Source organism: Wyeomyia smithii, chromosome 1 (assembly GCF_029784165.1).
Source record: "Wyeomyia smithii strain HCP4-BCI-WySm-NY-G18 chromosome 1, ASM2978416v1, whole genome shotgun sequence".
NCBI classification, from domain to species: Eukaryota; Metazoa; Arthropoda; class Insecta; order Diptera; family Culicidae; genus Wyeomyia; species Wyeomyia smithii.
Window position 1 is genome coordinate 178,442,326 of NC_073694.1, and position 9,983 is coordinate 178,452,308.

A 9,983-nucleotide genomic window follows, 5' to 3' on the forward strand; every position below is an offset into this window, starting at 1 on the left:
ATTCATTTTTCGTAAAGTTCTGACCATTTAAAATTCGAGAGAATTTAATTTATCTCAATTATTTTGTTGGATTTCTTTTGGAACTAAAAATTGTTTGTTGGGTAACAGATACTTTAAACTTAAACAGTTCCAAGCTAAACTAAACAATTACCAGAGAATTACCAATAGACTGCCGCTATGAATGTCTATCAAATTATGAGAATTGGCAAGCCAAAGAAAATGCATTTTATTAAAATTTCGTATCATTGCTTTTTATGAGATGGTGCAAAAAGTTTGGATATTTTTTTAAAGTTCTCCAGTACTAAGCTATCGAATTCATCTGTTCTTAGGAAACTAAAAACTATAAATACCTTTTTAGTTACCATTATTTCTCAGAAACTCAGTGACACCCGGGGCGAACCTTTACACCACCCCCAACAATGCTAAATCTTGTCGAATAGCAGCAACCAACAAATACCTAGCGGCAAAAGTAACTCCTGGGGTAGGGTAGGTGAGGAATTTTGTTTGGTTGTTTCTAAAAAAATGTCATTTTAATCATTACGCCCGTAAATGCGGAATAAGTCCTTATACAATAGGTCCAATCAGTGTGAAAACAACCCTTCAAAAGTGGCCTAGTTTTAACGTTAATGAATGATTTTTTGTCTCTCTTCTAGTTATCTAAACAGGGCTATAGATGACAACTATTGACAACCTTGACGATGGGCTCGTTTAATGCTCCGTTACCGTGCTCGCATACTCACCCCTCGTTCGTCGAAATTTCTCTTTGTTTCATTTTTTTGACAGCTACACCCTTCCCGAAACTTCAACAACAATCAATAGAAGTAAATTTTGTTGGCAAACGGTCGCGTTTAGTTGTTTGTGTCTCTAATTCGCTAATTGCCACAGCAGGAAAATTAATCCTAAAATTCTAAAATCAAACGAAATGGGTGGCTGCCGGTGCACCTTTCGAACGTGCGAAAACAGCACAGCGCTTCGACCTGGGATGCATTTCTTCCACTTTCCGATCCGTGACTGGCCGAGGCTGGAAAAGTGGGCCATTAATGCCGACAAACGCGACTTCAAGATGCTGCCACTGAGCAAGCTGAAGAATAAAGTGGTTTGTGAGGAACACTTCCGCAATGATATGTTCATGAATTTTCTGAAGGAAAGTCTGACGAAGATGGCTGTACCGACGCTGGCTGTGTTGGAAGACGGACGCGTCTGGGATGTGGAGACGAATGAGATCGGAGAACGAGAAGAGTGGGTTGTTCCGCAAACCCTAAAGAAGGCCACCAGCTCGAAACGAGATATGCTGGTTTTGAATAATGATTCGGATAACACCACAATGCAGGTTAGTCGGAATATAATTTCTTTTGATTAGTAAATACTGTAAACGTGTTTTCTTTTAGATTCAGTTTCTAGAATCTGATGAATTCCCGCAGGAAGAGGAAAGACCACCTGCTCTGTTGAACCTTAACAATCCACCGAAATTACTAAACAAGGAAGCAGCAAATATTAATATTTTCATTCCAACGGATAGTCCCAACAAGAAAACTCTGACATCCACTGTCCTGCGGAAGGTCCAACTCAAACGTAAATTAACAAAAACTGACGAATCACCAAGTCCAAAATTACAATTGCTTTCGATTCAAAAATTACCAGGAAAAAGTTTTCCCATTAGGGAAATTGACGTTCAACCAGAGGAAACAGCGCAAGACCAGCCAGCAGCTGCAATGCCGTCTTCTTCGACGGATGAGCCGCCCGTCACTGTCACGCAACAAGATCAAGTTCTACCGGCAGTAGTCGGAATGCATCCAACCTATCTACAAAAGTTGAAAGCAAACTCGCAGCAAATTGCCGAAGTGAAAAAGCTACTCGAGGATGTACTCAGCAGACCCATTCCTGAGCCGCGGGTTGTGACTGTAGAGGTGCCAACACCGATACTGCCCCCGCCGACGGTCGACAACGGCTGTGATAAGCTGGAGAAAGGTGCCAACATGAACAAGGCCCAGCTGTTCAACGGCATCAAGCGATACCTCAATCCCACGATGGTGGCACTGCTGCGGATGGAAATGTTCGGTGGACCCACCGAACGGCAGTGGAAACCGGACGAGAAAGCGCTGGCCGTCGAACTGATCGGTCTCGGGGAAAACGTGTACGACCACTTCTGCGACGAGTTCCGCTTTCGGTTGCCCTGCAAAAAGGACGTCCAACAGTGGAAGCAACAGGAGCTGCATGATGACGACGCTTCGTGAATGGGTTAAGGTCAGTATACTCTAAGTTTCTAGTATTTTTCGTTTCGTATAGATATACAATTTTTAGTTGAGGCAACATCTACCTGTAAACTAAGCTATCAATTAGTTTTACTTCTAAGAGAAACTCATGAAAAATAAATTGAAAAATTACAAAAATTTTTATTTGTAACTCATTGAAAAGCCGACGTTTTAGATTTCTTCATAAATACCAAACTTATAGATCACCTCGTGTACGTAGGTATCCCCAGGAACTAGCACCGAGTTCGGGAAGTTTTCGTGATTGACCGCATCCGGATAGTTTTGCGTTTCAAGGCAGAAGGCCCCATGTTTAAAGTAGCGCGCGCCTCCTTTACCACTGATGGGCGGATCACCGGTTGTCGGAGCGACAACCGGTTCTAGATGGGTCGCTTCGTAGAAATCCGGCGCGTTGATCGGCTTCGGACGAATCTACCGGTTGAACATTAACGACAATGTTACTTTACTTAAAAGCAAAAAAAAAAACAATACGACTTACGTTTTTATTCGGATCAGGCATAAAATTACTGGTGTACAGCTGAACGCCCGGTTGATCCGTGTATACTTCCAGAAATCTGCCAGAGTGTGGATGAACGACCCGAGCCGTGAACGTTGAGCGCTGTTCGGTTCCCTTTGTTAGACAGAAGTTATTGTCGAAACCTTCGCCCGGAGCTCGAGACATGGCAGGCCCCAATTCTCTGGGAATTCTTAGATCGTACGGCGTTCCACCCACACAAAGTAGCTTTCCTGTAGGAATCGAATCCTCGTCCGTTTCTGTAATCCGATCGGCATTAACCGAAACGATATGCCGGTAAACTTCCTCGTGACCAGTGCTCTGTATAATACCAATCAGATTAAGCCCCAGAAAGGTATTCTTACATTATTTCTACTCACATGACCTGCCAAATTAAAGTACGAATGATTGGTCAAATTTATTGGCGTTGGTTTGCTTGTTGTGGCCTTGAACGTGAACACGAACCTATTGTCCTTCTTCAGCTCGTAGGTCACCGAAGCCAGAACCGTTCCCGGATATCCCTCGTGGCCGTCCATGTTGGTGTGGGATAACGTGACAACGGTTCCATCTACGTGCGCAACCCAATTGAACTTGTCGAAACCAATCCGCCCGCCGTGCAGCTGATGTCGGTTTTCCCAGTTCTTCGTAACGTGATACTCAACCCCATCGATCGTAAATTTACCTCCGCCGATGCGGTTTGCCACTCGACCGATGGTCGCTCCAAAATAAGGATTTTTTGCCTGCTGATAGCCAGGAATATTATCAAAACCCAGCACCACATCGGCAATCGAGCCATCCTTCGCTGGAACTTTAATCGAAGTGATAATTGCTCCGTAGGATATGACCTGCACAGTCATTCCTCCCGCGTTCGACCACGTAAATCTTTTCACCGGTTGAACTTCCCCCGTCAGAGGATCCTTAACTGTTCCGAAGCCATCCACGGTCAGAGTTACGGCTTCCGCTTCTGCCTGCTGCGTTCCGTCCATGGACTTCACCGTCACCGTACTGGCATCCCGTAAACCGCTGCTCCGATAGGTTCGAATCGAATCCGGTTCCGCCGAAAATTGCCGTTCCTTAGATGAATTACTCATAATTTGTTCCGTTGTCAATGAATCTCTCGTACACAAAAACAAAAGAAAATAAACACTTGTTGCTTGGATGCGCACTAGACAGAAGTGAAATGCAAAATAATGGAATTCTTACCCGCGGGGAGAACTTTTATCGTCTCATCAATCTGGTACAATATCTATACACACAAATACGTGTGACTTAACAGCGTGGCGTTATCAGTTCAATTGCATTATACCGAATGAGCTGCTTATCACTGCTGTTGAACTCTCGACAAACCGCTCCGCAATTGTTTCATCTTGCGGTTGGTGTGTACACAAAACAAACGTGAAACTTTTATGTGTAATGTTTGCTGACTACCGGTTCGTAAAAGTGTTCTTGAAATTAGTGGAAATTTTATTTTTATGAAAAAAAATAGAAGTAAAAGAGCAAAGAAGTTATAGGCTTTAAATTTTGTTGTTTTGTAGTAGAAATAAATAGTTGAAAAATGGAATCTATTGACAAGACATGATTAAAAACTCGGCTTTGGCAGATTCATAAAACACTGGTTTTCGGAAATTGGAAAATTCGAGGTAAGCTCGTAAAGACTGTCTCGGAAAGTATGAACGTACCCAGTTTTCTAGGCGCAAACTTTCGGCACAGTCTTTTTTTACCGAACCTATTTAGCTACAAGAATATAAACACACTTGAAATTTATTGCCGGGTCTCGGTAATTTTTGCCGAGAACGGCACCACTGAGTGCTCGATTCAAAAAAAATGACAGCTGTCACATTTTTTCGTAAATCTCGGATCAACCTAGCTGAATTTTAAGCATAAAATATTACCGAACTATCACTGCCGAGATTACGGATATTTTGTGCTAAAATTTCAGTTAGGAAAACCGCGATTTACACAGTTAAAACTGGATCTAGAGCTCGGCAAAAAAACATCCGAGTTCACTCGGCAACTTTGGATTCAACCGATATTTCAGCAAAAAAATGCTGGTTGCCGAAAGTCGTCAGATCATTTTGTTGAGACTTCGTCCAAAAAACTAAGCTTGACGAATCTCGTCTCTATATTCTGCCGAATTTATCGTTAAACACCGTTGATGCCGAGGTCAGCAAAAACATTACTGGTATCTCGGCATAAATTTTACTTGTTGCCGTGTTTCGGCAATACAGGTGTCATTCTTATGAACGAGTTGCCGTATTTTTTCTTAGTGCAAATTTATGCGTGTTACGTGTGAGCAAACAGGAAGCAGATACAAGTTTGACTGAAATTTGTGCAAATTACAAGTGTTTACAATCCGGTAGCCGAAAAAAATGTAGTTCAGATTGGTGGGAAGTGGCTGGAACTCAAAAAGTGTAGTTTAAAAAATCGTGTGAATATAATATCGTATTTGTTTTAAGGATTGGCATTAGTCGTAGTTTTAGACTAGATGCTTCGCTCAATGCCCTACTGGCGAGCACGATAATGATAAGTATTCAAGATTTAGTGTGAATAAATTTCTTCACTTACTAAAACTCATCGAGCCTATAATTTATCTTTTGAAAGAAAACTACCGAGTTCACAGCGAAACTATTCTCTGCGATAAGATTCCACTGGAAAAAGTTGAAGAGGCTGTTTATAAGACACGACCGCAGAGGTAACGTAGATAACACATACACACTCGCTATATAGCAAGCCACACACCTTATATATTAGGGACACACGCTACGAATATTCACACACGTTATGTGCACACATCCTATATATACATACGCTGGATGATGGTGGCTTCTCAAACCACCTGGCGGTGCGAGTCTCTTTCAGTTTCGGGTTGTATTCACCCAAAGATAACTGAATCAGACTACCACCGCCGCTGTTGCCCGATGCTGATCCACTTCGCCTTCTGCCATCGGTGCTGATGTCCGCTGCTGCTGCCTGCTGCTAGTAAACTGATTTGCTTGAGGAGGAACAGTCTCTTATATAGCCCGGAGAGTGCATTCCCGGCTAACTAGGTACTCCATTCTATCGTCCTTTTTAGGGAAAGGCAGCAAGCGACCAATCAAAAGTCGACATTTGCGTTTTGACAATGTTCAACGATTTTCAGTATTACAATAGTTCGAACAATCAGGTTAAAATTTTCTGCATTTGGACGGGTGCTTAAATGATTTTCTAATCGATTGCTGCAAAAATGACAGAAATCGGTTGGAAACTGACTGGGTTTAAAACGTTTGAAATTGGACAATTTTCGTGACGCTCTCGATGTTTTCGGGTTTTAAATTGGGTCCCTGTAATTGTTGCCGTGTAATGACATCTGTCAAATACTGGTTTTCCGAGATTCTCGGCAAAAGAGATTCAGCCGAGACGGTTGCCAGGCACTCGGCTGTCCAAATCTCGGCACAAACAATGCCGAAATTCGGCGAAATTTTTTAAGTGTGTAAGAAAAAATGTGACAGCTGTCATTAAAAAATACCGAGGATATATATAAAATATATTTTTAATTGGGAATATATGCTAGAACAAGTTCTCCCAGTTGGTCTTGAGGTACGATGCTGGCCTAACAAGACAGTTGTCGTAGGTTCGATTCTCGGTTCGGGAGAAGACTGTTAGTGTCAGTAGGATCGTAGCGCTAGCCCCGCAATTTTCCTGTACACTAAACAATTGGCTGCGAAGTCTGTGTATAATAAACAGGAGGTTGAGTTCCGAATCGGAATGTAGCACCAAGGCTTCGCTTTTCTTTGCTAGCACTTAAGTGTCGACGGAATAAAAAATAATCAACAAAGAAATAAAAACTCGATTGAACTCAAAATTGATTTTGGAGGTATGGTTTGGAGGGAGTTTAGCATTACCACTTTCGAATACAACAATGCAAGTCATGTAACAAACAATCTCAAGTAGTTCAATGTTAACCCTGCAAACTACAATCCTTCTGTTATTACACTAAGGTTATTAAACTCCAGCCAATGTACAGTACTGGACGAAAAGAAGTACGCACCCACTATCCTAATGTTGAACTCCCTGTATCTTTTTTAATATAAAGTATATGAACTCGATGAATTCGGATAAGTTGTAGTATTTCTAATATACTAACGATTGGTATAATAATTTTGTCAAAGAATTGCATATTAAATTCACACTTCAGCACAATTGTAATTAAGCTCTAATTTCGCTTGGTCAAAATAAAGTACGCATTCTTTATATCATCATCAGTTTACTATTTCTCAGCTCAAATAATTTATTTTTTATTGTGTCCTACTCCTCGTAAGTACAATAAGATTCCTATTGCTGCAGAGAAACGTCGGAACAATGTGTTTGATTATTTGTTCATCATTATTAGTGCGCGGTACAATCGGATAAGATGGAGAAAAAGCAAATTTCCGTAGATATTCGTAAACTTATAGTTAACAACCGCCAGGAAGCTCTTTCTTATAGAGAAATTGCTCGAAAATATAATTTAAGTGAAGCAGGAGCACGAGAAATATACAAAAAGCATGGAGAACTGAGAAGCGTAGCCGATCGGACCGGTAGAGGAAGGAAGTAGAAAACTACAACTAGCGATGATCGCCGAATTTCTCGAGAAGTGGCAAAAAATCCTTTCGCTACCAGCCGAGTGATTCGTGAAAATGCTGATTTGAATATCTCTGAACGAACTGTGCGCAGAAGACTACAGGAAATGGGTTATAAGAGTGTATTTGCCCAACGACGACCTTTGATTCGAAAGGTTAACAGGTTTGTTTACTTCGTATTCAGCATACATTTTTGGCTGAGGTTTATTTCTGCAGTATCAAACGCCTCAAATTCGCTCAAAAATACATCGATAAGCCGATAGAGTTCTGAAAACAGGTTATCTGGAGCGATGAAAGTAAATTTTAACTCTTTGGCCACAAACAACGGGCACGAGTTTGGACGAAACCTGGTGAGAAACTTGCCGATAAAAATATTCAGAAGACGGTCAAGCACGGAGGTGGCAGTATCATGGTGTGGGGGTGCTTTGCTTGATCGGGTGTTGGTAATATTGAGAAAATTGATGGCATAATGACGGCAGACTATTACATCAGCATTTTAAAGAGAAATCTTACAGAGTCGGCGCGAAAGGTTGGCTTAGAGAAGAAGTTCACTTTTCAACAAGACAATGATCCTAAGCATACCGCCCACAAAACCACTGCGTATTGCCGTACTTCACGTATCAAGCTATTGGAATGACCATCACCATGCCCGGACTTAAATCCGATAGAAAATTTGTGGTCGATTTTGGATCAAAATGTCGACAAGGGAGATGTCACCAACCGCGATAAACTGTTTGAAGCTTTGGAAAAAGCTTGGGCAAATATCGACTCCCAACATATTAAAAACCTCGTTGAAAGTATGCCTCGACGCCTGCAATCCGTGATTGAAGCTAAGGGTGGCCAAACTAAATACTAAAATAAAGAAAAATCAGTTTGAACGTTGAATCACTATAATGCGTACTTTATTTTGTCCACAAGAAAAATGATAATTTCCAAATATAAGCTCTATTTATGTTTCTATGTCGTTCTCATGTCGCTTTATCTAACATTTTTCGAAAGTACACCTCCAGTACTGTCTTTTGTAAAAACACTTTGATTATCCATCTGCCTTAGATTCTACCTAAATCAAGAAAGTTTGAGCATATCACAGGTGCATACTTTTGTCCAGTACTGTACCTTTCGCTGACGCTGCTACCACTACCGCTGCAGTCACCGCTGCTGGTAGCCGCTACCACCAAGTTAGGACTGTCCTAGTGACCGGCCACTAGTAAACTTATTGGTTTGAGCAAAACCAGGCGCTTATATAGCCCAAATACACAAAGGTCGCTTTTTACGCGGGAGATGCGTTCCAAATTCGTATGGGCCCGCGTAAAAAACGACTTTTTTTTGAGTTGCAAATATAACAAAGAAAACCGTCCTAAAACGTTCAAATCTCGTTTGAATATGATAGTGGTCAATCTAGAGACCAAAATGCATTATTTCAAATTTTGAGTATTTACACCAAAAATTGTGATTTTTTTTTAAAACTGATATATGATCACTCGTGGCCTAAAACGGAAAGCGTGATTGAAATGAGGTCGATATCTTGTACCGTTTTTGAGTAATGGAGAAAAGCAACCCGCGTAAAAAGCGACCTTACTGTAGTGCATTTCCGGTAATATTGCGTCCCCTTTTCCGTTTATAGATTTTATTTCATATCCCTAGGAAGCTTAACGTAGTTCTACGTCAAAAATAAACATAAGTTGATTCAGAAGTCAACGTATAATCGAGGTTAAAAAAAATACAAAAGACAAAAGAAATAAAATTGGACAGCAAAATATTGACGTAAAAGGTCAAAATTGTCAGCAAAGAGAATAAATCATTGGAGTAAAATTTTATAAGTCGATTTGTCATAAGAAAAAGCTACCTTGCTGGAAGAATCACGTTGCTGAACGCCGCCTACAAGGTATTCTCTCAAATTCTGTGCCGTCGACTATCACCATTTGCAAGGGAGTTCGTGGGGCACTACCAAGCGGGATTTATGGGTGCTCGCGCCACCACGGACCAAATATTCGCGGTACGGCAGGTCCTACAGAAGTGCCGTGAGTATAACGTCGATTTTAAATCGGCTTACGACACAATCGTTCGAGATCAGCTATGACAGATTATGCACGATTACGGATTACGGATAAACTGGCACGGTTGGTCAAGTCGACGATGGATCGGGTGATGTGCGTAGTTCGAGTTTCGGGGACACTCTCAAGTCCCTTTGAATCTCGAAGAGGGTTACGGCAAGGTTATGGATTATCGTGCTTGCTATTCAACATCGCTTTGGAAGGTGTGATACGTAGGGCTGATATCGACACGAGTGGCACGATTTTTTGAAGGTCTGTTCAGCTTTTTGGCTTCGCCGATGACATCGATATTGTAGCACGAATTCTTGAGAAGATGACGGAGACGTACATCAAACTGAATGCTGAAGCCGGAAGAATTGGACTGATAAGACAGAGAAGACAGTGTAAACCTCCCGCCACGAATTCATATTAGCGGTGATGAACGTGGTGGTAGACGAGTTCGTGTATCTGGGTTCACTGGTGACTGCTGACAACGACACCAGCAGAGAAATTCTTCGACGCCTTATGGCAGGAAATCGTGCCTACTTTGGACTCCGGAGGCCGCTCCACTCGAATAAAATCCGCCGCC

The 9,983-nt window shown here is 41.7% G+C and overlaps 2 protein-coding genes across 5 annotated transcripts; one reads left to right on the forward strand and one right to left on the reverse strand.

Moving 5' to 3' along the window:
- The first annotated feature begins 527 nt into the window (after positions 1 to 527).
- Positions 528 to 2,384, forward strand: LOC129730600 (uncharacterized). Of its 3 annotated transcripts, none has more exons than XM_055690074.1 (3): positions 528 to 1,330; positions 1,389 to 1,572; positions 1,642 to 2,384. In XM_055690074.1, the coding sequence occupies exons 1-3, from the start codon at positions 923 to 925 to the stop codon at positions 2,232 to 2,234; spliced, it is 1,185 nt and encodes a 394-aa protein (XP_055546049.1). In that variant the 5' UTR covers positions 528 to 922; the 3' UTR covers positions 2,235 to 2,384. The 3 variants fall into 3 exon arrangements, with proteins under 3 accessions (XP_055546049.1, XP_055546041.1, XP_055546032.1); XM_055690066.1 differs by having other exon boundaries at positions 529 to 1,330; positions 1,389 to 2,244; positions 2,302 to 2,361; XM_055690057.1 differs by having other exon boundaries at positions 530 to 1,330; positions 1,389 to 2,383.
- LOC129730587 (galactose mutarotase-like) lies at positions 2,370 to 4,222 on the reverse strand. 2 transcript variants are annotated; one of them, XM_055690046.1, is made up of 4 exons: positions 3,967 to 4,222; positions 3,144 to 3,877; positions 2,749 to 3,084; positions 2,370 to 2,681 (listed from the first exon to the last, which is right to left on the reverse strand). In XM_055690046.1, the coding sequence occupies exons 2-4, from the start codon at positions 3,852 to 3,854 to the stop codon at positions 2,424 to 2,426; spliced, it is 1,305 nt and encodes a 434-aa protein (XP_055546021.1). In that variant the 5' UTR covers positions 3,855 to 3,877; positions 3,967 to 4,222; the 3' UTR covers positions 2,370 to 2,423. The 2 variants fall into 2 exon arrangements, with proteins under 2 accessions (XP_055546021.1, XP_055546013.1); XM_055690038.1 differs by lacking the exon at positions 3,967 to 4,222 and having other exon boundaries at positions 3,144 to 3,958.
- Between the last annotated feature and the right edge of the window lie 5,761 nt (positions 4,223 to 9,983).